General features: G+C 37.0%; 1 protein-coding gene and 1 long non-coding RNA gene across 3 annotated transcripts in view; one reads left to right on the forward strand and one right to left on the reverse strand.

The window, feature by feature from the left end:
- LOC139828086 (uncharacterized) overlaps window positions 1–6641 on the reverse strand; it is a 40104-nt gene extending 33463 nt beyond the window's left edge. For both annotated transcript variants that reach the window (XR_011739294.1, XR_011739295.1), the window contains exon 1: window positions 6352–6641. This is a non-coding gene — a long non-coding RNA (uncharacterized lncRNA). The remainder of the gene's footprint in view (window positions 1–6351) is intronic.
- OTOG (otogelin) overlaps window positions 1–27968 on the forward strand; it is a 110518-nt gene that overhangs the window by 54632 nt on the left and 27918 nt on the right. Inside the window, exons 25-36 of the mRNA XM_065839410.2 lie at window positions 3057–3195; window positions 3432–3566; window positions 4586–4732; window positions 5384–5503; window positions 6375–6491; window positions 7938–8094; window positions 9128–9154; window positions 11882–12049; window positions 14212–14490; window positions 22861–22978; window positions 23670–23749; window positions 24151–27953. Of these exons, the coding sequence (XP_065695482.1) occupies window positions 3057–3195; window positions 3432–3566; window positions 4586–4732; window positions 5384–5503; window positions 6375–6491; window positions 7938–8094; window positions 9128–9154; window positions 11882–12049; window positions 14212–14490; window positions 22861–22978; window positions 23670–23749; window positions 24151–27953 (5290 nt within the window). The remainder of the gene's footprint in view (window positions 1–3056; window positions 3196–3431; window positions 3567–4585; window positions 4733–5383; window positions 5504–6374; window positions 6492–7937; window positions 8095–9127; window positions 9155–11881; window positions 12050–14211; window positions 14491–22860; window positions 22979–23669; window positions 23750–24150; window positions 27954–27968) is intronic.

Below are 27968 nucleotides of genomic sequence, written 5' to 3' on the forward strand. Positions count from 1 at the left end.
CAGGCCCATTAATTGATGTACAAATACTTAAGATTGTCATGGCTTTTCTAGTCTTCCATGTCCAGAAATGAAGACAGATTAAGTGATAATGGCTTTTTGGCAATCAGTTGTCCACTGAAAGATGGGAAGTCTGCAACAAGCTCTGCTTTATACAAAGTGTTGACAGCCTTTGAGACTGTGATGTGTGTATGTAGGGGTATATTTGATATGTTCAGGAAAATGTGTAATTTTGCTCATACAAAGCATGAGAATGCTTCTGTGCAAACAAACCCACTTAGGCACTCACAGCAGTTATTATAATAACTATAGTGATACTTAGTGCACAGAAATAGTGTGCATTGATACTAAATATCCTATTAATGCCTGATGTATTAACAACATGACTATTAATCTGCCTTGTCTGTTGAACAGTAAAATGGCAAATAATTTCTTTAATTGGCAAAAATACCAGTGGACTGCCAGGAACTTTCAACCCGAGCTCTGGGTTCTGACTGTACTGGGGTTCTGGGTTTCCCAAGTTTGGTTTTCAGTGCAACTGCCTGAAACTGTTATCATGTGCTGGCAAGATTAAATACAAAAGGTTATAACAGTAACTGAAGGTATCAGAGCAGCATTTTGGCACTGTGGTGAGGAAGGTAAGTTGAGTGGTGTAGTTAGCTCTGCTGGTTTGCCATCATGTGTTGAGACCATGGAGCAAATGCTGGTTAGTCTCTGTGAACTGCTGAATTGGGTCTTTGGTGTTCTTAAATAGTGCTTGGAAATACTTTTTTAAAAAGCTAGTTGAAGTTTGGAAGATGCTAGTAGCTCTACTTTTCCAGCCAGGACTCTCCAGATTAGGGATGTCAAACTCATTCTTACTGGGGGCCACAGAAATGTAGCTACTCCTGCATTTGTACAGTCCTAAAATTACATTCAACCCTTTGAAGGCAACCGTGAGGCTGATGTGTCTGCTCATGAAAATGAGTTTGATGACCCTGATCTAGGTTCTGTAACTGAATGCAACCATGAGGCTGATGTGTCTGCTCATGAAAATGAGTTTGACGACCCTGATCTAGGTTCTGTAACTGAATGCAACCATGAGGCTGATGTGTCTGCTCATGAAAATGAGTTTGACGACCCTGATCTAGGTTCTGTAACTCAATGCAACCATGAGGCTGATGTGTCTGCTCATGAAAATGAGTTTGACAGCCCTGATATAGATTCTGTAACTGAATGTTAGTTTACTTAGTATGAAACGAGATGGGTGCAGAGGACTTTGAAGACATTGTGTGCCTCTCAAGCCCTTCCTTCTGGCTGTAAATGTGCTAAGACTCCTGAGAAAGTATGCAAAGGATCTCCCTGCTCTTTACATGTTAGGAAATGTTTCTGCATGAGCCTTGATGTGGAGGACAACTTGAATAGGCCAAGAGTAAAACTAAAACCTAATGTCTCACAGAGGGCATGAGAAGAAGCCCTTATTCTTTCAGTTCAAATATAATTTCTTCTGTTTACCTCTCTCTCCATCAACTTGATTAGGTTTCTGCCTTAGGTACCGCTCTGAGGTGACTGGAGTTAGCTGGGCAAGTCCTACTGCCATCTGCTTGTGCTTTGGTACAGCAAACACTTCTCACATGTTGTACTTTGAACTTATTTTAGCCATGTGCTTAGTGTATTTATATATGTAGTTATACAAAACACTAACAGTTGGCCAAGTCAGTGATGGGATAAGGGGAGTCTTGGAAAATATGGAAAATGACTGCAGGTTCCTGTAAGTTACACAATAAGGCAACAGAAGGAAACATTGGAGCTGCCTAGATATTCTAGATAATTGCTGCTTTTTTCACAAACTGTGGTGTTCTGACTCTGTCACATGATAGAAATGTGAACAGAAAAGGAAAAGTCATACTGACAAAAAACTTAATATTGCTTGGTGCTTCAGTATATGAGATGCCAAACGTTAGTGATTTATAAAATATTCCTGTAAGCCAGATTAATACTTCACTTGTAAAATGTGAGGCATTCATTTAATCAGGAAATTCAGAATTCAATATTTTTGAAAATAAACGTAGATATGTGCCAAAATTGTATCACATACTGTATTTAGTTTAACCTGTATTTATAAAATATACCTGCAGTGAAGCTATACCAGCACACCAGCTCTGCTGTTTTTATTGAGGGAAGTTTAAGTGTGCAGGTGATTTAGAAACAAAAATAACATTTTAAAAATGACTTTTGGATACAGGAAATGAAATTCTAGAAATTATTTATAAATCTTATGTCATTTCCAAAGATGTTTTTTAGATTGTAAGAGGGTGATGCAGAAAGAGACATAATATCTAGTGCTACAAAGCTTTGCTGTTGGGCAGTTACAAAGGAAAGGTAATTTAGGAAGGTCTGGACAGTCGCTTAGTGTATGTGTGACAAAAGCATTTTGATGCTTAAGGTGGCCGTAGACAGAACTTGAACTATTCTAAAAGCATCAAAACTATTAGGCTGGGGTTTGGGGATTATAATACCTAGGCATCTGAAAAAGAAGAAAAAAAGCCCAACAACCCAAACCGCAGTACTTTTAAGGCACCAAAACAGCGCTACTGAAATTTTTCCTTTGTAGTTCAGTGAAATTCTCATTCAAGCAGAGAGTGAATCAAGACTGTAGTAGCAGGACACATTGCTTGTTGATTCTAAGATTCAGCTTATATAGAAACAAATGTTCTGTGAGAAGCTGAAAAAGCAAGATTTAGCCTTGTGGCACATTATTGTTGTGAGTTACTAGAGAATAAATTGTGGCATTTTATTTTGTTGTTTCAACAAAAGCAATGCCCTTTCGGTGTCTGAATATTTTAGAACCTATGAATTCTAACAGGAAGAAACACAGGCTGTATGAGTTCAATACGTTCAACATTTTTTCTTCCAGAGAATCAATTTATATATGCTGCTTTTAGTTAACATTTGAAAATGCTTCTGTCCACAGTCATCATTCTTGCATGGCTTTTGGTTTTTTCTTTTCAGTGCAATAATTGTAAGCATTTGTCTGTGGTTACAGTTGATATTACCATTATTGGTCGTACATTTTTCAGTGTTTGCCAGCATGGATCATTTCAATGCTCCTTCCATCCTTGCCCATCGATGTGTACTGCATATGGGGATCGGCATTACAGAACATTTGATGGACTAACTTTTGACTTCGTTGGAACTTGCAAGGTTTACCTGGTGAAGGTGAGACTTTTTTGTAAAGCTTCTGCAAAACTGGATTTAAAAACTACCTGTTAAAAACTACCCTTCTACTTACTTCCAATCTGTACATTTTATTGAGCCCTACATACTGTTTTTTAAGCTTTGAATCATATATAATGCAATAATTATATACTGAGTTTTCTGCTAATTGAACTGTGTAACAATATACATATTTATATTAATATAATTAGACTGTTCCATCTTTTTTTTTTTTTTAGGGTACTTCTTCAACCACTTTTTCTGTTATTATAGAGAATATTAACTGCTTTAATACTGGAGTCATTTGCAGAAAAAACATTTTCATTAATGTTGGAAAATCTTTTTTAATATTTGATGATGAAACTGGAAATCCAGTAAGTTTCAGTCTCTAATGCTGATCAAAAGGTAGCATATGTACTTTTCTGGGTGTTTTTCCTTTTGTTAGCAAAGCTTACTGTGCCACTTAAGTTGCAGAGGTATAAATATCTTTACAATGAATGCTGGTCGCAGCTGGATTGGTCAGTGGAAACCTGAAAAAAAATCTTGCCTATATTTCACAAAAATGTTAGATGAGATGATCATAATTCTTTTGTTTAGACTTAGTTCCTATTTATGTTCTTAGGAGAAGAGTTTAGTCTGGTCTGGAATGTATAGGAGGAATATTCCTACACAGTTGTAAAAAATAAACTGCAGTCCCTGGTATATACTCCACAACGTGATTTTCATTTTTATCTTGGCCAAACAGCGAACTCTATTGCTGTATTTAGTATTTTTAGTAATTCTAGAGTAAATAGTACTATTTATGGTTTATAGACTATTGTACAAAGGAAGTCACATCACTCTGTGTGAGGTATTGTATAATTAAACCAGACATCTTAGTCCATGCTACAAATATTTTGGAATCTGATTGCTGTTGTATGGAGAGAATAATGCTTTATGTAAATAAGATGTCAATCTCTGGACATATTTAGACAATTCCTTATTTCAAGAAGATGCTCCATGCATCTTTATACCTATCCACATTCAAAAAAAGCATGTGGCTAAGACCTTTCGAATGAGATGATGTATAACTGAGTGAAAATCATAACCAGTAACCTTAAGACTTTTTTTTACCTCCCAGATGCACCATTAACATTTTAATCTTCACTCCAGTTGCTGTTACCCATCCTGTAAATTTGATATAAAATCAACTTTTGTAATAGAACACAGTTCACAATCAAAATTCAGACCACTTTTGTTTAAGCGTTTATTCCTGTGTGGCCTTCTGTCAGATTTTGGACATCTATTTGAGAACTGTGTCCTTCATTTTATTTGGGTGTTTCATTTCCTGTCAGGTGAACATTTTGTGAAGACATCACTTACGTTATAAGCTGCTTTGTTTTATTTTGAACAGAGCTTATCTAGTTACATAGATGATTGGAAAAAAATACAGTTGTGGAAAGCTGGATTTTTCACTGTTGTTCATTTTCCTGATGAGCACGTTACCATCCTTTGGGATCAGAGAACAACAGTTCATGTACAGATGGGTCATCGGTGGCAGGTAAGTGGAAGTCAATGCTCTTATTGCCATTTATTTGAGGTATTTATGTAAGTCTTACTAAAAAAGACACGTTATCATCATTCAGAGAATAGACGGTGTTTGAGAAATCATGCAGGAACTCCAGGGCAGAGTCAAGGAAAGAAGCATTTAACTTCCTTGCAAATTAAAATATTCGTTTTCGTTTCTTTTTTTTTTTTTTTTTCCCGGTCACTGTTTACTGTCTGACTTCTGTAATGACAGAAGCAAGTCTTTGAGGCAATATTCTCCTCAGTACTCACTCCTTATATGACTGAAGCAGGTGTTATTTTGCTAATGGATAGAAATGCACATACCAAGCAAACAAGTGACTCCTCTGAACAACAGACCAGCTTCCTTCCCAAAGGCTTTGGAGATACTTCATTTGAAAGAAAATAATATTGTTGTTGGCAAAATAAAATATTTCCCATAGCTTAATTTTCACAAAGAGCTGAACTGTTTTGGCTTAAATTTAGCTGAAAAGGATAAAATCCTGACAAATTTATAATTAAGCAACTGAAGACAGTAACTTAAGAAGCGAGTTTTGGAAACGGTCTTGGCTGGTAGTGTTTTGTGTCATGTGAAAGTCTGTTTATATTTAGGTAGATATATATAAATATATGTCTTTTTTCACAGGGTAAATTGACTGGATTATGTGGAAATTTTGATTTGAAGACAGTAAATGAATTGAGGACTCCAGATAATTTTGAATTAACAAACTCACAAGAGTTTGGAAACAGCTGGACAGCTGTAGAGGTACATAGTAAAAAGAAAGTGTTTGCTGGTAGATTTTTGGCTGCTACTTCATATAATTATCTAGAATGAAATCAGAATTTAATTCCTGGAAGTATCAACCAGATGGGAATGCAAATGGAAATATCAGTGGTTCTTGCAAATGTGGTAATCCATTAAGGAAAAGAAAATAATCACCTTTTTTTCTATACAGAGCTATAGTGTGGAGAAAAATGCTGTACAATATTATAAATCTACAAGTGTTATTAAAGATACTTAACCAGTAAAGTAGTTATTTTTTATGTATTGGAAGAGCTGTGAGTTCACTTTAGACTGTGTTGTCAGTTTAGCTGATCTTGCATAGCTGGGAAATATTTAACTATGAAACCATAGCAATGGAAAGAAAAAATATTCTTTCCATATGCTGTAAAGTTAAAAATTGAACTTTTTAAATGTCATGTGTCTAGTGGTGTTCAGAGAAATCTTCCTTCCTAGTAGTTAGAGCAAAAAAATCAGATTTCTGTCACTTTTAATGTATGTCTTCCGAGTGAACTTTGTTATTTATGTAAGCTACAGTATTCAGGTACAAGGACTGCAGATTGGGACTGCATGGCAGCTCTGTCTGGAGCTATATGTGCATATGTGGTTTTCTGCTGGTTTCAGACAAATGGAACATTTCTTCAGATTGTGTAATTTTCCTTTTCTGCAAATTATAATCTCCTTTTAATTCTGTATCTTAGTCTGGCTTTAGTTTCATAAATGATGCATTTGTTTTATGTCTTACATGTCTAAAAAAAATCAAATCACAAACAAAGATAAACAAAACTGTTTTCAAGTTTAAACACAAAGTGGTTATGAAACAAGTTTCTCACCTTGACTTTGCTTTCTGATTAAGTGTGTTGACAGCTCTGACATTCGAAATCCGTGCAGTTTGAATCCCCTCAGAGAGCCATTTGCCAAGAAGGAATGTGGAATACTGTTAAGTGAAGCATTTGAAGCTTGCCATCCAGTGGTAAGTTGTGGTCACGTATAGAAAGACATGAAAGTGAACATATCACTGGAGAGAAACTTTACTGTTCAACTTGCGTCACTTTAAATCTTCGTCTTGTCCTCCATAATGTAACAATTTTGACTGCTGTAGCAGAAGAGACCATGAAGCAAGTCTAACTCCTGCCTATTGTGATTTTATAACAGGTCCAGTTAAACATTCACATTTTAAAGACTGTCTACACTTAGCTGACCTAGGCAGTAAGCTGCTTTGGCACCAATTTAACATTCTACAGCATGGGTACTCCTATTACCTTTGTAATTAATGCAGACAAAATTAAACCAAATTTGTGTTATCTTTTTGTTCATTGCAAGCACTATTTGTGTGAGCATAACCACCTGCCTTAATTTGCTCAGATGTATTACATGGCACGCACATTTTTCAGGCATAATAAATGGTCGATTTCTTCTAGACAGTATCAGATGTGAAGAACTCATTCCTGAAAAGAAATGCACACATCTCTCTCAGGCAGCCTCCTAAGGAAATGAGCCATACAACATGTTCTGATAGTCAATAGGCTCAGTTTCAAGTTGGAGAATGAGGGGAGACTGATTTCCAGTGCCAGGTCTCATATGGAAAATTACAAATGCCAAGATGTTCAGGTATTGAGACTGTGTGCATAGCTTCAGGAGTCTAGGTGTCAGAATGGTTCCTAGGGAGAAAGTATGGAAGTCAACCAGGAACCTTGCAGGGTCGGTTTGTATGTTATTTTGGAAGAAAGGGGAAGCTAATGTTAAAGTTGTATTAATGTAATGTCGGCTTATTCCACTGTATAACATAGCTGGCAACTAAGTTCCTCATAAGTGTGTAAGTATTACTCACGTGTAAATCCATGTAAAATGTAATCCATGTAAATCCATGCATATTTGCACTGACAGTTTTCCTTGATATTTTGTCATTTAAGACTTCAAAATAATTTAAGGGATACATCACAAATTTGCTTTTGAAATGGTTTAATAATATGAAGAGAATGAACCACTCTCACATGAATAGTTTCGCTTCTACTTTATTATTTCTTACATTTTCTGTATATCTAACTTTCTTAACACTTCTTAGAATTATTGATGTGTGATCAATTTAGAGAGAGTTTGTCGTATTCCATAGGATTTTTTGTAGATTATTGTGATTTAAATATTAGAAAACCATACAAAACACAAGCTCACATCAACATGTTAGCATGCCTATTTTTTAATGGGTCATTGATTTAATTATGTTACTAAGTACTGTACAAGATTTTATGATGTGTTCTAATAAACTGGTTTTCTTGTGTTTCAGGAAACATTGAAATTAAAATATTTAATACTTTGAAGCCTTATAGATTAAATTTTGAAAGATTCATGGCTTTGTATTGAGTTGATTGTTGGCAGTATCTATATGAATATTTTTGATAAGCGATATTTACGTTTCCAGATTGACGTCACCTGGTTTTACTCAAACTGCTTGACAGATACATGTGGTTGTAACCAAGGAGGTGACTGCGAGTGTTTCTGTACAAGTGTATCTGCATATGCGCATCAGTGCTGCCAGCATGGAGTTGCTGTAGACTGGAGGTCCCCTAGAGTGTGTCGTAAGTTTACTTCACTGGCATTGCCAGTGGCTGCTGCTGTCTGCATTCGTGAGACCCAGACCGGAAAAATCAAAATTAAGTTGCCTGGGGCCATGAATTGAATCACCAAGCCACAGTGATAGGAAGATGAGTGGCTACCTCTCATTGCCCTCCATGTTAATTTTGGTCTAGGTAGAGGATGTGCTTCTTTCCATATTTGTGGGTCCTGCTCTTCTATTTTTAATTCCTTGTCCTATGATGTGAAGGGAAAAGTCATAGAAGTCTGTCTTAGGGATACGGCATGCATCCCTCAAACCAAAGTTGCAAAGTTAACAGCTCAAGTAATTTCCACCTTCAGGAGGACTTCAGTATTTAACAGGGTTTAGGAAACATTAATAGCTGCCTTACTGCTGCCCCCAGAGCAAGTGTGAAAGTGTGAAGTCCTCCAAAGAAAACCAAGTATGCTTTTAAGCAGAACTTTGTCATTACCTTAATATCTCTATTCAACATTGCTTAGAAGCTGTGAAGAAATCTGAGGCCTTTTTCTGTGGCACTTAGTGCAAATACCTAACAGGAGACAGTCACTTCCCCAAGATGTGATTAAAAAGTGTGAGATAGAAAGAATGGAAGGAAGCAAGCGTTTTTCTAACTTTGCAGTTGCACAGAGAGTATGCAGCTTGCTCGAAGTCACACAGAAAATGGCCATAGAGTGAGAGGGTTACTCCTAATTTTTGATGGAATGGTACATGCACTTTAATGTGAGCATGGAAAGACAGCAAAGCTTAGTCTTAACCACTAGAGGTCACAAAAAGACAGCTGTAGGTATGTAAGGTTGATATTTCCTTCTAGAAAACGCTATTTTATTTAAATCAGTTGATTAGTATTTTATTCAAAACAGTGAAGTAAATATTTGGTAATGATTTTTTAAATAAATGTTTGTGTATGATCTTAGTTGCCCAAGAATTTGACGTACCCTTTAATCGTAAAGAGTAACAGAAAACCTGTTTCTGTGCAGAATACTTGCAAATGCATTTCTTTTTTTTTTTTTTTTTAGCTTATGATTGTGACTATTTCAACAAAGGTAAGTCCTAAAGGAGCTGATAAAATGACAATAGAATCTTTGGTTTCTTTATGTAAGTCTTAGTATATAATTGTGTTAATGAAAACAGTTCTGAATGATACATTATTTAAATAGCCAAGATTCTGTTTGACTGGCTTATTTTGCTTTTTGAAAGGCTTTTAATTTTCTAATCTTTTTTATTCCTGGGATTTTTCCAATAATATGTCTTTAACTCATTTTCTATGCATTTATGGATCACGATTAAACGATAGTACTAGTGGCACTACTTGCTTAAGGCATCCTGCCATTCAAAACTGATACCCAGTGGCTCTGTTACACCGATCATGATCTCTTGTGCAGCCTCCAGAGGGAGTTAGCTATTAAGTTATTTTGTCATTTTGTGCCCAAATGGGGAGTAACTCTCCATTTAGGTATGTCTGACATAGCTTTAAGTTCCTGAGCGACAAGCATTTCTGTTGCATTAGAATGGCTCTGAGAGAGAGGTGCAGAACTTGTACGAGGTGAGAGTAAACCGTGAATCTGCACTGGCTGCTGTACTGCTGTGTTAGCAGTGGAATCCACATTCAGACTATTTTATAGCTATATTGCGACTGTCTGCATGGTTAACTGTGGCATAAGTAAAAGCACCGCAAGCCAGCCTGATGTGAGGAGCAGTAGGAATTCTGCTATTTATTCTGTAACTCTTTTTATCAAGCTCATATGGAAGCCTGTCTATCCAGATGGCTTGTGATATTTTGGTCTTCTGTTAGACTCCATATACCAGCCTCTCACCCCCAGAAAGATCTTGAAGAGGGATTGAGTTTGAATTAGAAGAGACTTGTGCAATGTGCCAGCCCCAAATGATATGGCAAGAAATTTTCTGATATGATTGCTGAATAGATTTTGAGTGGGGCCAAATTGCTAATGCAGTGGATTTTTATTTAAATCACTATTTAAGACTTTAAATTCATTTAAGTAAAGGCAAGCTGAAAATAAGAGGTGATTGCAGTTTTACTTGTCCTTTTTGGTTTGCTTTGGTTTATAAGCGAAATACAGATTGAAAGTGCAATGCCTCTAACATCTGTGGTAGTAGTGAAGTTACATGATAACGTACACTTCTGAAGTGTGTTTTTGGTTTTACTTGTTACTGAATTCTCACTGAGAGATATTAGTTGAAGTAGTGGGGAGCTGTGCATGTCACCAAATTGCAATAAACATGGTTATCGTGTACTTCTCACTTAATATCTTCCGACTGCTAATCCAGCTCATTCAACAGAGGATGTTTCAGAGCTGCCAATGGGGAAAAAAATCATCTCTAAGTTGAAGATTTTCTTCTCTACCTCAAATATAGTAGCATTCCCCAGAATCCTTAAAAAAAAAAAAAAAAGAAAAAATTACTTAGCTTTGGAGACAAGGTTAAGAAACTCTTAGACGAGAGAGAGTTTTTCTCTATTTAACTTTGTCATGAATCCAGAGTGAAATCATTCCAGTCCCACAAGAAGAAGGAGCAGAAACTTTGGTCTTTGGTCAGGGGAAATTCTCAGCTGGTAGCTGTAGTTTCTCAAGTGTTAGATGGGCCTGATATATGAGATTTAAATGTATAATAACATTTCCAGAACAGCAGATGTTTTAAGTATTTTTTAAAATGTTTTTCAACTCCCTGCGCTGAAGGTAATGAGGTGTCACTGTAAATGTTCAGCGAGACATGGCCTTGTGTCCTAACTGGCTATTAGAAGCTACGACTCTGGTTGCAGTGCAGCCTCCTTAGGATTTCAAAACTTCTAAGAAATTTTAAGATTAGGGAGAACCAGAATATGAGAGCAGGCTGAAAATTGCAGTCCAAACTTTTAACCTGTTGGAACAGATTTTAAGGATCAATGGTATTAGCTGCAACTATCAGCTTAGAAGTTCTGTGACGCTTCTACCTTAGATGTGTGCTTGCCATGTCCTGGCTTGTGCATAAAATGGTAGTGAGGTGAAATGCTCACAAGTGGTCTCAAATGCCTTGTTCTAACAGAGAAGTTCACAAAAGTTATTTGAAATAGCATTTAAAAATAAGCTTTAAAGTAGTTTTCTGCAGTGAAACTGGAACTGAGCAAGGAGGTATGATGCTGTAAGATTTGTGAAATGATAATTTCACAAGCTTTTCACTTTCTTTTACTTACAGGAAAAACATGAACATTCCTTTGCTTATGATGCTGATTCTTCCTGTCTCATTTTCCAGTGGTTACATGTGTATCTACACTGTTCAAGGAATTTTTCAGTACTTGATAACAACAAACAAAATACCTCACACTTTGGACACTAATAAACCAGATTTTGATAATAGTAAGAAGTATATAATCAGTTCAATCATACAAATAAACAATTTAGAGGGATCCCAGGGTGGTCTGTAGAACATTTTTTTTCTAAATCAAATAACTGAGTAGTCAGGTAACTGTAATAAATTGACTATGAAACCAAAGTGAATGAGAGGGAGGAAAAGGAGAAGCGAATCTTGAAAATTGAAACTAGGTATTTTGGCCTGTTTGCAGCAGAGGTGTTTTCTAAAAGAGTTTGGCTTTGTTTTGTTTGTCATTATAGTTTAGTGCATGGCACCTAGAGCTGTTTGAGAGTGGAGAGATGTGGCTTCTTTTATGTACTGTTTCATAATATTTAGAGCTCCAACATTTGTGACACTTGGCATGAAAAGTAATTCTGATTTTATTTATTTTATTTATTCCCCTCCCCCCCCTTCCCCCTCAACAGCTCTGGGAAAGGGCCCATATAAACTGGTCAGCTATTTGGATGAAGAATTTGTAATGGCAGTGAGACTGGTGGATGGTGTTGTTTTCCCAGTGAGAGAAGAAGATATTGTTCTTGGACATGCAGCGAGCTTTATGCTGACTTCAGGACTTTATAAACCCAAAGCACACGGTAAAGTCATTGTAACCTAGAGGCTTAAATAAGGCAGAGTAAATTCTGCCTTTGTGAATAGGAGCTGAGGTTTAAGGATAGACCTGGCTCAAAAATCTTTTCTTCATCTGTCAGCTGATTGTGCATCTTGATGTTGTCTGCCTAAGTTTTAATTTGATTGGTTTTAATTAGATGGTTGAAGCTTTATAAACAGATACTTTTAGTAGAAAAACAACTGCCCCCTTCTGCCCCCTGCCAGCCTTCAGAAGCATCAAACCAGTGCTGTAGCGCAGTGCTCCAGATATGTGTTGTTCCCTCCACCTTTCCTCTGGCAGAACTGGGACATGGGAAGGAATTGGGGAGGAATGACAGAAGAAGAGTGCTCCCTAATTGACTTGCTTTGCCACTATCCCTCATTGTCTGCCCACTTGTACAGAGATGCCAATTAGCACTAACCTGAGCTGCCTAAGGGTGTATACTGCAAATTTACCTCCTTCAGTTCCCAACTTAGGTTTCCACTGAAGGAAATGTATTGCTTATTCAGCAGACAAAAAGAGTCTTGCATACCTTCAGACAAGTGGAGAAAGCTTACAGGAGCATATTCAGCAGCACTTTGTGACATTGCTTACATGCTAGAGTTGTCTGCATACACAATTTTAATGCCCACTTGAGTCTCAATAAAGTTTTACTACCCAGAGTCCCATGTTTAGCTCTTTGGACAGCCTGAAGGTGGCTGTCTTTGTGTAATCAAAGAAGAGAGATGAGTCAGTTGAAAAAATGACAAGTGTCTGATTAGTTATACTGTTGTCTGTAGAACTGACACAAAAACTCATGTAACACAATATCCAGGACCAGATTTCTTTTATTAGTCATAGTTGTGAGACACTTGTCCATTGCGTTCAATTTAGCTTTGAAAAGGGAAGGTCAGTCTTACTGTTCTATTCCCATATAAAAATCTCTTGCTCAGAATTTAACCTAGCAAATGGAATTTATACCTTATAGTACAATTCGAGTAAAGGACATTTCATAATTTGGCCATGGAGGAGTTTATATAGTCAATGTGCTATTTTTCACATCTATGTCTTCATTTATATGCCTGTGTTCTTGGTTCATTGTTGCCTCAGAAAATTAATGTGTTTCATCAGTTTCAGACAAATAATAGACAATGGAGAGTTTTGGGCATTGATTTAGTGATTGGCTATATGGCAGGTGTTATAAATCACACTGAGTGTCTGTTGTTACCTACCAAATAGCTACTTGCTACAGACATTTAATAAAAAGATAGTCAAGAGTGCAACTATGTTTTTCAATTTAATTTAAATTTTTATGCTTATAAAACAAGTTGATCTTGCATTGGTGTTATACTGGAATGCGATGGTGTATCTGTCTAATAGAGATCATTTGTTTTCTATGCATTATTTTTTTCGACAAGTGCTACCCAACCTGGAGAGTTGCTTAATTTTACAATAGTTTAATGCCTGTTTTCAAGAGAACAGCAGAGTTTACAGCAAAACAGAATGAATTAATTCTGTGAGCCACAGATGCCTGTAACAAGCTCAAGATCTACCACTCTGCCATTGTTTGTACAGAGACTTGCTTGAAGTCAGCACTGCAGTTTTCGGTGTGAAGTATCTTGTGCGTACATTTGCCAGAAAACAGACTTTACTATTAACATTCTTAGGGGAAGGGCTAGGGCGCTGACCACTTAAAAATTAAGACATAAAGCTGTAGGCTGAATGCAAAATACATTTTCATAATTTATTTTTAATGAAAGGCTGAGCTCTTAAGCTGTAAACTCCTGATGGCAAACGTTACTTGTAAAACCAATTAGATGAAGTTTGAATTTGTATTAAATAAATGGCTTAGGGAAGGCTGTGAACTGAAGTTCTGCTTGACTGCGGGGCTATATTCCTTTATCCTGATGTAGGCAAATGGCTTAATCTGCTTGTATTCCTGTCAAAAACTGTAGGGTATTTAGAAAACTAAATATCCATCAGAAGCCAGCACTCTGAAATCCATATATAGTATATTACCTTAATTAATTACCAGATTCAGACTATTTTCACTGGTGGATACAAAGTTTTCATTGCTCATGCTGCTAATATCAGTAATGATACATCCGAATGAGTTTAGTTTATTATGTGTATATCAGTAAGTAAATGAGTTCTACGTGCTTTTTTCAGATTCCAACTTGATTTCATTTGAAGCAGCTGACAGACCAAACTATTTTCTTCAGTTGGCCTCCAATAATACTCTTGTTCTTTCGAAATGGGAAAAAAGAGAAATGTTTCACAACAGATCTACGTTTATCATTCACAAGAATACATGGCTTTCGGGATACAGTTCTTTTGAGTCATTTGCAAAACCAGGATACTTCATCCACATTTCATCCTCTTCAGTTGACCTTTTGAAGTATCATCATTCAGAGGAGTACAGACTGTCAACACTTTTTAAACTTGTAGGTAGGTAATTAAAGTTGTATTTTATGAACAGCAGTTTGCTCCCTGTGAAAATACAGTTTAAATGATATTGATATTTTCAGAAGTGATGAGATTACTTACTTCTACCCTGTATCACTGGGAGCTGTGGGTGATCTGTGGCATACAAGCTCAAAACTTTCTTCTCTGAGCTCTGTAGTGAGGATGAGATTCTGTTTTCTTGCTAAAAGCCATTAAATAGCCTAACATACAACTTTGTTATATTTGCCAACTGGTTTTGGAAATATATAGCCTTGTGTATAGTTTCTGGGCAATACTTGCTTTGTAGGTCAGGAAATTCTTAAGGAGTAGAAGATTCATACTGATAAATAATGAGTTCATGAGGGGAATAGAAAAGAACTGAATGCATCTCTGAAAGCTAAGGTCTGTGGATGACATTTTCTCCTCTTTTCCCTCTAAGTGCTGCCAAGAGAGAGTTTTCTGTACAGTGCATTCTCATTGCAAGCTTTGTGGCCTCCTTGGAGGTCATGCCATCCAGAGCTAAAGACATTGCCTGTGGATTACACCTCTCAAACCTCATGTTTCCCCTAAAAAACGCCTTGACCCTTACGCACTCACAGAGGCTCTCCCTTGTGGGATGTTATTCCCTAGTGTTTCAAATGTCATCTAAGTGGAGATAAATGCCTCTTCTTGTGGATTTAGATGTCTGTTTCTCTAGTGTTTCTTGGACAGCTACAGCTCTTACATACACAACAGAGGTTGCTGTGAGAATGTTTCTACCTACTTGAGAGATTCTCATTCCTGTAATAGTGCCACTCCCCTGAGACATAGCAATCAGAAATGTAGGAGATATTCTTAGGACCCTGTGTAGGAGCTGGATCCAGAAGTTGCTCCTACAAGAACTGATGACAACAAACATTAAAAATAATTACTAATCTTTCTTTTTTTAGATGAGTAAGGAAAATAAATGATAAGAGTAACATATTGATTTAAACACTTGGGAACCATGTGCTGAACTGAACATGGCATTACAGGTTGAGAGCAAGATGCAAGAATTATATTGGCCTATAAAATGAAGCAAAATGAACCCACCATTAGTGTCTTCTTGTCTTGATACATCAGATACATCAAGCACATTCATAGTACTTTATTTATGAATTTCAGTGACAACTACTGCTTGCTGAAAACATTGGCCTTTGTGTGGTATATAAAATTCCTGAATCACTACAAGTGTTTATGTTTGAAAGCTTTATAACATGCTGTAATTTTAAATGCATTACTAATTCATTTATTGGGGTAGCAGAAGTATTTTAATAAGTATTCTTGGCAATACATTTTTAAAAATCAGTTCTACATTCTCTGAAATCAAAATTTGTTTTACAAACAAAGGAAGTGAAGTATTGTTACAAATGAAGCACCGCCTGGCCATGTTATATAGTGACCATTTTGAATCTCAGCACAGACAAAATCTGCAGCAGGCACTGACTTCTGTGACAGAAGAGGCCAACTGTATGCCTCATGGAGCTTGTTGTTATCAAAACATTGAATTAAAGTGTTAATGGTGGCATTGTGAATCTGCCGATGTTTTGCGGTACATTATGCTGACAGCCTAATGCAGCTGTTTAGTGGCACGCTCCAACTTCAGAAAAAATGACAGATTTTGTCATTGCCAAATGCCTGCTGCCTCTTGACAAATGCTTGTAATCACAGAGCTGTTGAGGTTTTTGAACAGCAGAATTACAGAGCTAATGCTATTACCAAGATGTTCGTACAGCATTTCAAGCAAGGAACTCTTTTTGGACATAACAAAAATATCTCCTTAGTCTTTTATCTTTGAGAGAGGAATGAAGAAGGGTAAAACATGTTCCAATTCTCAGTGGTCATCCATTAACACAGAGTGGTGTGTCTTTTCAAGTGTGAAGTCTTTACCCTCCAGTCATTATACCAAAAAATCCTATCTATGCCAATGGAAAACTAAAACAATTTACCTCAGCAAGTGGGATCAGATCAAATGATCAAGAGGCATTTCATTAATCACCACATCCGAGGGCTTGGGTTTCAGAGTTTTATAAGCAGAGAAACACAGGGCTCGAATCTTTCTCCAGTGTACTTTCACAAGGGCCAGCCTGCTGATGTAGGGTAATTACATGGTCTAAAAATACAGCAGCATTTGTTTAAGTTAATGGAAAAGTTACACCAGCTCCAGAGTGCACAGGCAAAAGCGTATTGAGTTTCCTGCTGACTATTGTAAATGCTTTGCATATTAGATCAGAAACTCTTGAACCGGGAACAGCTATTCCTGCGGAATCAGGGGATAAATATCGGGAGCAGAATAATAGGCCCAGTAAATCCCCTTGGCCAGAAAGTTCCTCATGAGACTTCTTCATGCTCTGTGACGCACATTCAAAAGGAAGAATTTTAAATGACCTGATCACCACAGCAATAGAAACATGTTTGTTTAAAGTCAGCTGACGAGTCACTTTTTCCAATTTCATAGCAATAAATATTGTCACGTTGAAATATGTTGACTATAAATTGCATAGATATGATGGGCTAACACTGCAAAGTATTTTCCATGAGAAGTCACTTCGGCTTTTAAATTGGGTTATCTTCATTATACTTAGATTTTGTCTGCTGTCCTGTTCCTACAAACATTTGAGGGTTTGAGTTGATAACTGAATTTAATATTTTGCATTCTATACAGGAATTTTTACTGGCAATGTATAGGTATGCATTCAATCAAAAGAAGGAATACACTTAGTCTGACTAGATGGCCGAGCACAGAGGTGGTATGTAAGAGTGATCAGTTCACATTTGAAATTTTTGGAAAGTTAGTGGATGCAGGGAGTTGATGATCTTTTTAGGGATATAGGTGCAATTTTCTTACCCTTTTTAAAAATAAGATGCTGAAGCTAGTTACCTTTTACCTTTCATAGAATTATCTTAATATGCTTTACCTTTTACGATCACTATGAGTTAATTTTATATGTATTATAAAAATATGACTTGTCCTGTATAAATTCTGCAGCAAAGTTTTTAATGTTAGTTATGTGCTCTAACAGCTACCTTGCCGTAAACTTAAGGTCTGTCTCAGAGACAATTTTCAGCTAAACTCAGAAGTCTCAGGATGCAGCAAGTATATGCATGCTGCACCGAGGTGTCTATCAATGTTAAAATTTGATACAAGGCATTTTTAGTTGCTTTTAATGTTTGTATCTTAATTAACTGGAACACATTCCAAAACAGTACAAAACTGAAAAGGAAATTAGTTTCAATGAAAAACTTCTTTTTACAAAAGCATCTTGCATCTTAAGTGATATTGTTGACTATTTTAACTTCAACTTACTCTTATCCTTTTCCATCAGTAGCATTAATTTTCTAGAATGTTCTGCGTTACTTATATTGAGTTGCTCTTAAGTTTGATTTGAGCTCATATGCTTTGTCAGTGCAAAAGATCATGACATGGGGCCTGGGACTGGGTAATGCTGAGCAACTGCTGTTGTACCTGCAAATCCCGGGTATGTCACTGAACGTGTCTGTTCGGTAGCTCTTGGAATCAGGCTGAGGTTACTGTAGAATTATAACATCTGTCCTATCTATACCACAAATAAAAACATTTGACCTTCCGTTTTAGACTGAATAAATAGGAAGAGACGAAATAGTTACATTAGCAAGATCATATTCCTCTAACATTGTAATAGCAAACTAAAACAAAAGTATTTGAGAGCTAGATAATTATACTTTGCTTTCAGTGATATTTTGGCTGGTCACAAAGTAAGTTTTTCTGGTGATATTTGAGTTTGGGCAGAGTTTGTTAGTAGTTTGTGAGTGTTGAGTAGATAGGATTTCATGTTTCTAAACTTGTAACTGAGGAGATAGGAAATCTGTGCTAGTAAGCAATGTTTTGCTGCCTGCATAAATAAAACTAATTCTAAAGCAACTTTTGTTCCTACTAGATTTTTTTAAATATTTGGGAAAAGTAGCAAAACAGAAAAAAGTGTCAGGTGAGGATGAAAATCCAAATCCTTTTCTTTTTTTCATTAATTTTAAAACTTTTTTTTTTTTTTTTGGTAAATAACCTTTTATTAATATTAGAACATTTCAAATTTTAGTTTTCAGGTTTTTTTTAAGTAAATAGCCATTTTTTGAGTACAGCATGAGATATTCACATTAATAATATGCAGATTCTGACAATGGCAAATTTTGTCCCTAAGAGGTAAATGTCATCATGGAAAGTAAAAAGGCAGGATGGACTTGTGAACAGTAGGAGTTGCCAATACATGAAAAGTGAACAAGATATTATGAAAGGTTTTTGTGACTCAACACAACTCCACAATCTGTCAGTGATTAAGAGACCTAAAATTCTACATTAAATGCTAGCAACTGTCTTCATTATCACAGAATTATTTTTGAAATACATGAAGAATGAAGATTATAAGGTAAAGGAATCAAAATGCTTCTCTGATGTCCAAGCGAGACAGCAATGGAGTTGGGAGATGTCTTTTAACATGTTGTCTTTGGCAATGTGTATTCCTGGAGTCATGCAAAAGGTTTCTGCAGTAGCATATTGACACGCTCAGCTCCTGTTCAGTAAAAGAATGGTGGGCTCCGTTGGCATGTCAACTGGACCAACTCTCATCCAGGGGACAATTTACCATTTTGTGAAGGGTTTGCTGTGTCACTGAACAGAAGACAAATGCTGGTAGACTTCACCAGCAGGCATGTGGTTATTTTCAAATTCCATGACAAATACTTTTGAGGAACACATGCCTGATATACGAAGCTTGACTCATTGTAACCCGTGTATCATTCTTCTGTTGTGAGTGAACTATACTGTTGCACAGAGTACAGTAAGCTTGTATTACTGGTTGCTGGAGGGGGAATTTAAGTATTAAAAAAATGGGAAGCACGTGGTGGAGATGGCTGATGAGCGTCCTGGCTGGCATAAAATATTCGTGCCATGACACTGGTGAAATCCCCAGTTTCTGAGCTGTGGTAGTACCAATAATGCTGAGGTTGGCCTGGCATGGCATTTAATGTCTAAAATCAATACAGAGGGTGAAAGGAATGTTGCCTTCAGTTTAGAGAGAGGAATGCTTGACTGGCTTTAAAGCACTTTGTTACTACTTTTCCTTATGCCCTCCTGATTGTGAGTCTTGGGATCATATTTAATGTAACGTATGAACTAAAAAGTGGTAAAATAATTATTTTTTTAGCTAGATACAGAGATACTTTATTGTTCTTTTGGCCTAGACTTGAATTCATGTTAGGTCAGAACACAGCTCTTTGCCTCCGTTTCTCTTCCCTTCCATTGTCTGTCTAATCTCTATTTAGTCTAAACTTTTAAAGCAGAAACTGCATCTTGTTGTGTGGTTTTGGTTGTTTTCAACTAGGTCCTTGGGCTCCTTAGTCATTCTAGAAATGATACTGCCAATAGGGAAAACTTCAAATATGATGAATGACTGAACTGACATTCTTCTACTGCTGGAAAGGCATTTCCTTGTAATTAATCATAAAGCACAGATTTCACTATATCTGATGGGTTTACAGACACATACTGAAAACTTTTGTGATACTAGAAACCAATTCATGCACTATATTCAGTTCTTGCTGTGGTGGTTTGGTCTGTTCTTTTATGCAATTTACACACTAAAAAAACTAAACCAGCTTGGCCTGTATTATGCAGTTTTCTAAAATCCCTTGACTGGAAAATTAAATGTCCATTGGTTCTAACGCTCTTCTTTGAAAACATTTTTTGTGACCAGGTTAATGAATTCATCTGTTGTCCATATTTCTTTCTGCAGAAGTAGAGACAAAATTTGCTGACAAGCATGACTTTGCTCATTCTTGACTGAAAGTGATGTTTATGAACCACTCAACAAATGCTATGCCTTCACATAGAAATTCCCCCCATTTCCTACAAGGCATGCAACACCAGCAAACTCTGTGAACTTAATCTGTAAGAAAGCTTGAGGGAATCGTGGCAATCATTTAATAAAAGTCTGTATTTGTTTGGAGAATGGGAGAAGGCATGTTAATCGCAGCACTTGGAAGTGTTAGTTCACGATCACTGTTCTGCTAAACTTAGAAAATAATGTGTGTTGGGTTACAGTACATGCTCTGCAAAGTTTGTCCCTTTATTGTGTTTAAAACCTCTTGTGTTATTAATGATGAGGTTTATGGCAAGAGTTAGAAGAGATAGATCTGTCTCCTTGCTTAATCTATGGTAATCTGATGAATGATATTTTCTAGATTCTCCTTGGATGTACTGTTATTGCTGGTTATTACTACTGTGATTGCCCATGACAAACAGATCTCTGATATTTTCTGTCTTTTTGTCATGTATTTTCTTGTGTCCTTAAACTTTACCACTCTGTCTCGTCAGTGCATACAAAACCTTTTACATAAGTCAGCAAAATGTATGGAAATAATTCCCTTCCTCCATTAGATTTAAGCGACTTAATTTGATCTCACTGTGACCCAGAAGAATTCAGTGACGTGTACTTAGCTTTTTATGGGAATGTAACTTTATAAATGCATTTGTTACTGTCATAAGAATCGTGTTTTCAAAAACAGGGACAAGTTATATCCTTGGCTAGAGTGTCATGTAAAAAGGATACCACTAGATGGCAACACACACACTCTTTTGTTAGAGCTTGATTTATATGTTTGATTTAAGATAATTATTTGTATTAAAAAGACATTAATGGTTAATAATGGCAGAGAGATAATTACTCGTAAGTGCTGATCTCCCTGAATTGCAGGAAGAACAATTTCTTAGGATCTTCATGGGAAAATTGAGTGTCTCCAAGAAGATGTAAAAGAGCTACTCTTCGTATCTCGGTCAAGCGAAGCTTAAAAGCAAAAAGACTTCAAAAGACCAAAAATGGAAACTTCTTTCTGGTCATTAATGTAAACGTTGTTTAAGAGCAGCTACTCTTTGTAGGATGTGAACAACATGGCTCTAAGAACAGGTTTGCCAATCTAGAGGGGACCCGTATGTCATGATGGTGGCCTCCTGTGGGCATAAGTGAGTGTTGCTGCCCTGGGCTGCTGCAGGAGGGGCTGGAGTGGGCTGTCACAGGTCAGGTGCAGAAATCCAGATGTGTTGTCAAAGTCATGCAGGCATTGGAAAAGGGACTGAGCTGACGTGGCATTGTGTGGGAGCTGTTCTGCACGCAGGTGGGACAGTGTTGTGGTGAGGAAGCAAGTACGGTGCTGCATTTGAACATGCAAATGCGTCACCCGCATGATGATTGCCACCAGTTTGTTTCAGATTTTACACTTCTTTGCTTAATTTTGTAAAATTCCTGCATATATTAATAAGCACTGGAAGCATAGCTGATCCTTATTTCTTTTTGTTCTCACTTTGAAGTTTAACTCTTCCTCCATCTGAATTTGTACTTCGGATTTCAATTATGTGAATTTGAAGTCTTTCAATAAACACCGTCTGCATAGATACTCTGAAGGCAGTTTGGTTTGGGGTGGGGGGTTTTTGTTGTTGTTGTTATTGTTGTTTCTCTCTCTCTCTCTTTTTTTTTTCTTTTTTAATTTACCATAATGTTTCATTCTTGCTACTATGTTGTCCCGTGAAGTGTATGTTTTGAGTTAAACTTTGCCAGATTACCGGTCTCATCCCATCTGAGTTGCTTTGTTCGTTGTAAGAGCGGTTAGAATTTCAGATTCAAAATGTTCTGAGGTTCGAATTATTTCTCTTGGAATAATTACCTTATACTGCTTTTGAGAAGATGAACTGTTAAGATATATTGTTTTAAAGAGCTTAAGTTGGCATGATTTCTGCTTACTTTATTTGGAATGGTGTTTGTTTTGGCTTTAGAATACAATTGTATCATACAAGTTATGTACACCTTTGTGTTATATCAGCAAATTTTACACGTGAAGTATACAACTGTTACAAAACATTGTTATAGAGAGTATCAGTATATCCAACTGTTGCTTTTTATTTTTATTTTAATAGCAGTGTACTGAATCAATATAATCTCAATTTTGCTTTTTTTTTTTTGAATAACCAAACATATAGTTTCATGGTTGATACAGTTGTTAAAAAGAACAGCTCCAACTTACTGGCTTTATTTTCATGTGATTGTAATATGCAGTAAATGTGGATAATTCAATGTAGTATTTTATAATACAAAGAGTAAAAAAGGCTACAGAGCCAGCAATCTTTAGTATTCTCTGCATAAACATAAACTATCTATGTTTAAAAGAACTTAGTAGTTCAAAAAATATTACCAATTTTATTTGTAGAGAATACAGCTAGAAACAGTAAGAGATTTAGAGCTGCAGTGAAGGTAAAGCATGCCTCTTAGTGATGTGTGTCTGTGTGTGTTTCTAGAAATCTCTGAGAATAGAAGATCTTGATTTTTTTTCCAGATGTCAAATTTAAATTTCTATCACGTTCTGCATGTGAATGGCATTATGATGCCTGTACAAGCCCGTGTTTCAAGACATGCAGGGACCCTTTGGGAAAAACCTGTCAGGCGGTACCAAAGTAAGTGTATGCATTTTTATGGAAAATTACATAATTTGGGTAGTATACTTATGCAGCATAGTAAGAATATGAGGGACCAGATGTAGGCTCAGTATAGCAGGACTGTGTTCTTGTATAATGAGGTAAGTGAAGGAGAAAAGTAATGGAATAAAACTGGCTTGGGCAGCTACATGGAAGTGACATTTCAGTTGTTACGTATCATCAGACTCTGGAATGACTAATATATTTTATCTTTTAAAGGTATTACAGAGTATTAATGAAGAGAGGTGATAATAAGTTTGTTGCAAATAGTTGTGCCCCTACTCTTTCATTATGGCATTGCAACAGCCGTATCTGTCCTTCTTGCCTTTTCCTCCCAATTGGAATCTGTGCTAAATCTGGTAAAACTGACATTTGGATTTTGGTGTGCAAAAATGTGTGGCATGTCTTAAGCAATAGCATTCACTACCAAACCTGAGACCGTTCATTTCAAAGCCTGGATAACATGAAGTTCATGCTTTAGCTTAGATCTAACTGAGAATGGAAACAGCAGCAATGACATTTTGAAGGAGTACACTGACATGATAAGATTTAGATAGAACAAGACTGTTTACTTAAAAATACTTTAAAAATAAATTGTGTTTTCCTAGAATAAAATGCTTGATACAGAAGGTACTGTTCAACTAATTAATACGAATTGTTTTTCTTTTAGAGTAGAAGGATGCGTCCCTGCCTGTCCTCTCAATATGTTGCTGGATGAAATCACTCAAAGATGCGTATATTTTGAAGACTGTATGTTTGAAAATTTATTTATATTTTGTATGATACTTAGTATATATAAATTCTTAGGTCTTTAGTCAAATTTTCAAATATGGGTGCTTAAATTCATGTAACTATGACCTTAGTTACATCTTGAGTTCACTGAACATACATTTTATTTAAAACAATTTCACTCCTCAAAAGTCTAAGACAAAATTTAAACCATGTTCTTTCTTCATAAAACATTTCAGTAACATCAGATGTACTGCGAATGATTTAATGAATTTATTTTTGTAATTTGTCTAAGAATTTTAGAAGTTTAAAAGCAATTGAAAAGATCAGGGTTATGGGAGTTAACATATCTTCCTTCTAGCTCTGCTACCTTCTGACTATAGTTATTCATAGATTTCAGACTACTCTTGTGTTGATTTCAGGCATTGAACCTGCAGATGATAGTCCACCTTTGCCACCCAGCATTCACACACCAGCAGTTTCAGAAATAACATCAAGTACAAGTTTGGCAGTGATCAGTGAAGCAGTATCATCATTTCCTGTACCTGAAGTGAAGGACATGGAAACAACACTTGCTTCAAAATTGCCATTCACTGCAACTACAGGGAAAACTGAATTTTCAGCTCCCACATCTATTACAACACTTCCAACCATAACTTTATCATCAAACATTTCCTCACAGTCAACAGAGATGACATCTGGGAGGAGCACTACAGCAATGTCTGGGACAACAAAATCTAATGTAAGCTTGTCTTCTCCTGCTGACATTTCTCCATTGTTTCCATCTACTGTCAGTTCAGAAACTTCCACAAAGATACAACTGATCAGTAGTGGTTCCACTAAACTACTGAGGGCTACAGAACCTCAGACAGTAACTGCCACACATGCAGTGACTACAAGCACAGAATCAGAAAGTAGACCAATTTCTACTTTTATTTTTACTGGGACACCACTTGGAACAACAGAATTTCCAGTCAAAACTAAAATAATGGAAATACCAGAAATAACCACAAGAACACTTCCCATGAAAGAAGCACAGGCAAAACCAGGAGGACTTACATCATTTACACCCAGTTCATTTGAATCAATAACAGAAAAGACTACTGTGTATCTGCCCCAGTTTTCCACATCACCCCGTCAGGGCATGCCTTCATATATGCCACCAGTAAACCTAACAGGAACTTCAGAAGGGTCAAAATTAAGTGTAGAGCAGTCTTTTACCACAGTAGCTAATGTTACGTTAGCATCATTTTCTCCTGTGGTCACTACTTCGTTAAAACCAGTGTCTTCAGCAACAACAGAAGCAGCAGCTGTTTTAACTAAACAAAGCATGAAGACTATGTTTTCACCAACATCCACACCACCTATTTCATTAGGAAAGGCAATTACAGAACCTCCTGTTGAAACGGTTCAACACCATACTAGTACTGCAGAGGTAACTTCCACTACGACTCTAACTCCGAAGACAACTCTGCAAACTCAAGAGAGATTATCAGAAACAACTTTGTTATCGTTTACAACTCATAAAAAGGAAACTCCTAAAACAACATCTCGTGTGGAGCATACATCAAGTTCCTATTTCCCTCCATATTCAGTACATCCTACTTCTACAACTGAAATATCTGTCGCTCTTTCTACAAGAAGACCTTCAGTGTCTGTTCCTGCTCCTGCTTCTCCAGCTTCAGGTGAATTAAAAAAAACATTTAAAACTGTTTCAACTACAGGATATCCCTCATACATAGTTCTAAACACAACAGAGTTCCTGACTACATTATACACTAAATATCCTGAGACTGCCAGAGTGACACCTTTGTCTGTTGAGGTAACATCCAAAATGACATCTCCTTTTGAATTAGCAATGAAGTCAACTTTGTTTTCTGGAAAAACATCTACTGAATACAAGTCAACTCTGGCGTCAAGTATGGTGAAGATCAGCAGTTCGGGATATTCGGGTAGTGTTACTACATCAGCAACGAAAACCTCTATTTCATCAAAAGAAACCACCACAGTTCCTTTCGTAGCTACAGAAAGAGAGTCAACTCAAAGAACCTCCATCACTGGATCTCCACTTAGTCTCTCTAGCACAACTGAAACCACATTGTTGACAACACAGCCTGATAAATCACAAGTAGAAAGAATTAGTAGCGTCTCTACTAGAAAACCATCTGCTTTCACCCCTTCACCATCAAGTTCTCTCATCTCTTTGAACGTTTCTCTTCCTTCACTACCCTCATATGGAAAAGAAGCATCACTGACAGCTCTCAGTCCTGTGCATACATCCCATGAAACGATCTCTTTATATCCAATAACAACTCTAGCAAAATCAACATTACCAACAGAAAAGACTTCTCCTGTCCCAACTTTCTCTACTTTATCCACTATAACAGAACAATCAAGTCCAATAACAATGGTATCACATGACAAATCACCGGGCAAAGCCATTTTAAATATCACTTATGCCACATTCTCCCCATCCTCTGAATTCAGCAGTCAACTCATAACAACCAAAAAAGTAGTGACAGCCAAAGACAAATCAAGTCTGTCCCCTTCTGTTGCACTTCCAATAACAAAGTCTTCTTACACTTTCTCCACGTCTCAGTATATAGCAGATAAATTAGTTTCTTTATCTTCTTTAACACAAATGATACCAGAAGTAACAACCACACCAAAATATCCTGTAGAAACTAAAATAGTTTCTACAGCATTGAAATCTACAGTCCAAAGTATTAAGGATACCATAACAGTTAAAGCAGTTACTGCTCAGCCATCCTTTCTTCCATCTTCAGTAGGCCCCTTCTCTCGACAGACATCTTCAGAAGATAAACTTTCAGTACAGATTACGAAGAGCATGGCTATACCACATTTTTCTGCTCAGACAACTGTAAAACTTGGTCACCAGACTCTTGCGCCTTTGTTGACAAGCCAAAGCAGTACCCCAATTTACCACTATCCTGCAGAAACACTGAGAAAATCCACTGGCCAACCACAACATGTTTTTAGCACAGCTGAATCTATGGTAAAATTTACTTCCTCATTACCTGAAGATGTATTACCTACCTCAGTAGGTCCTACACAAGTTATTTTGCCAACTGCAAAAGAGTTGCATCTAACTGATTCAGTCACGCAGCCATATGTGTCAAGAACTTCCTCTGTTTTACAGTCTACAGTCCCAACTAGAACAACAGCTGACTTGATTTCTGGCACCAGGATTCACCCTTCCTCACCAGAAGTGCTTGCAGCTTCCCCTGCATTAGGAACAGTTAAAAAAGAAACATTTCCTTCATTTTCCACACAAAAGGCAGGTACTGGTCTAAAATTCACATGGCAGTCCTCGTTTACTGAATCACTTTATTCAAGTCAAACACTTGAAACAACTACAGCTTCACCAGAAACTAAGTCAATCTCTTCATCAGTTTTGTCACCGGAAACAACAGAAATTTCCATTGTGATGGGGAGTGGGCCATCCACATCAGCGGGCAGAACTGGTACAGAGAAAACTGTGGTGTTGCCTAAGCAAGTCACACTTTCAACCACTGCCTACAGTTCCACGTTCCTAGCAAGTACAACGTTGTCGGCTATGGCCCATTCATCAGCTGCAGCCTCAGCCTCTTCAATGATAAGCAGTACTGGGAAGAACGTTAGTATTGTATCAGCAGCTTCAGACAAAGCAGAAGCAGTAACAGAATCCATCACAAGCTCCGTGAAGCCCACCTATTTTTCTGTAACTTCAGAAGCAAAAGGAGCCATGTCCCTTGATACCGTAAAGTCTGAAGAGCCAGAATCAGCAGAAGTCCAAGCTGTCCATACTCAAGGTGCTCCTGTTACCCCCAGAACACCTCAGACATTTTACTCTCCATATTTCACAAACACAACTTCAGTTCCTTCTAACCTAAGTGTATGGGTACTGTCCACTGTACGTTCATCTTCTGAACCAAAACCTTTCTCTTCTGCAGCTGCATCATTGGTAAGTACTACTCAAACTTCAAAACATGAAATACCATCTGAGGTCCAAACACGTTCTATGACTTCACTGCTAATGGTTCCTGACCATTCAAATGACACAGCAGCTCCATCAGTTTCTTCATTTGCTTATTTATCTACCAAACCACTTTATGGCTTGACTACAACATTTTCTGATGGACTGGCAACAGCTGAAACCATGTCAGGAGTCACAGCATCAGCTCTTATGCTACCTAGAGAAACAGCAACTCTTCAGACTTGTACAGTGAGTAACTCTAAA

This window comes from Patagioenas fasciata, chromosome 5 (genome assembly GCF_037038585.1).
Source record: "Patagioenas fasciata isolate bPatFas1 chromosome 5, bPatFas1.hap1, whole genome shotgun sequence".
NCBI classification, from domain to species: domain Eukaryota; kingdom Metazoa; phylum Chordata; class Aves; order Columbiformes; family Columbidae; genus Patagioenas; species Patagioenas fasciata.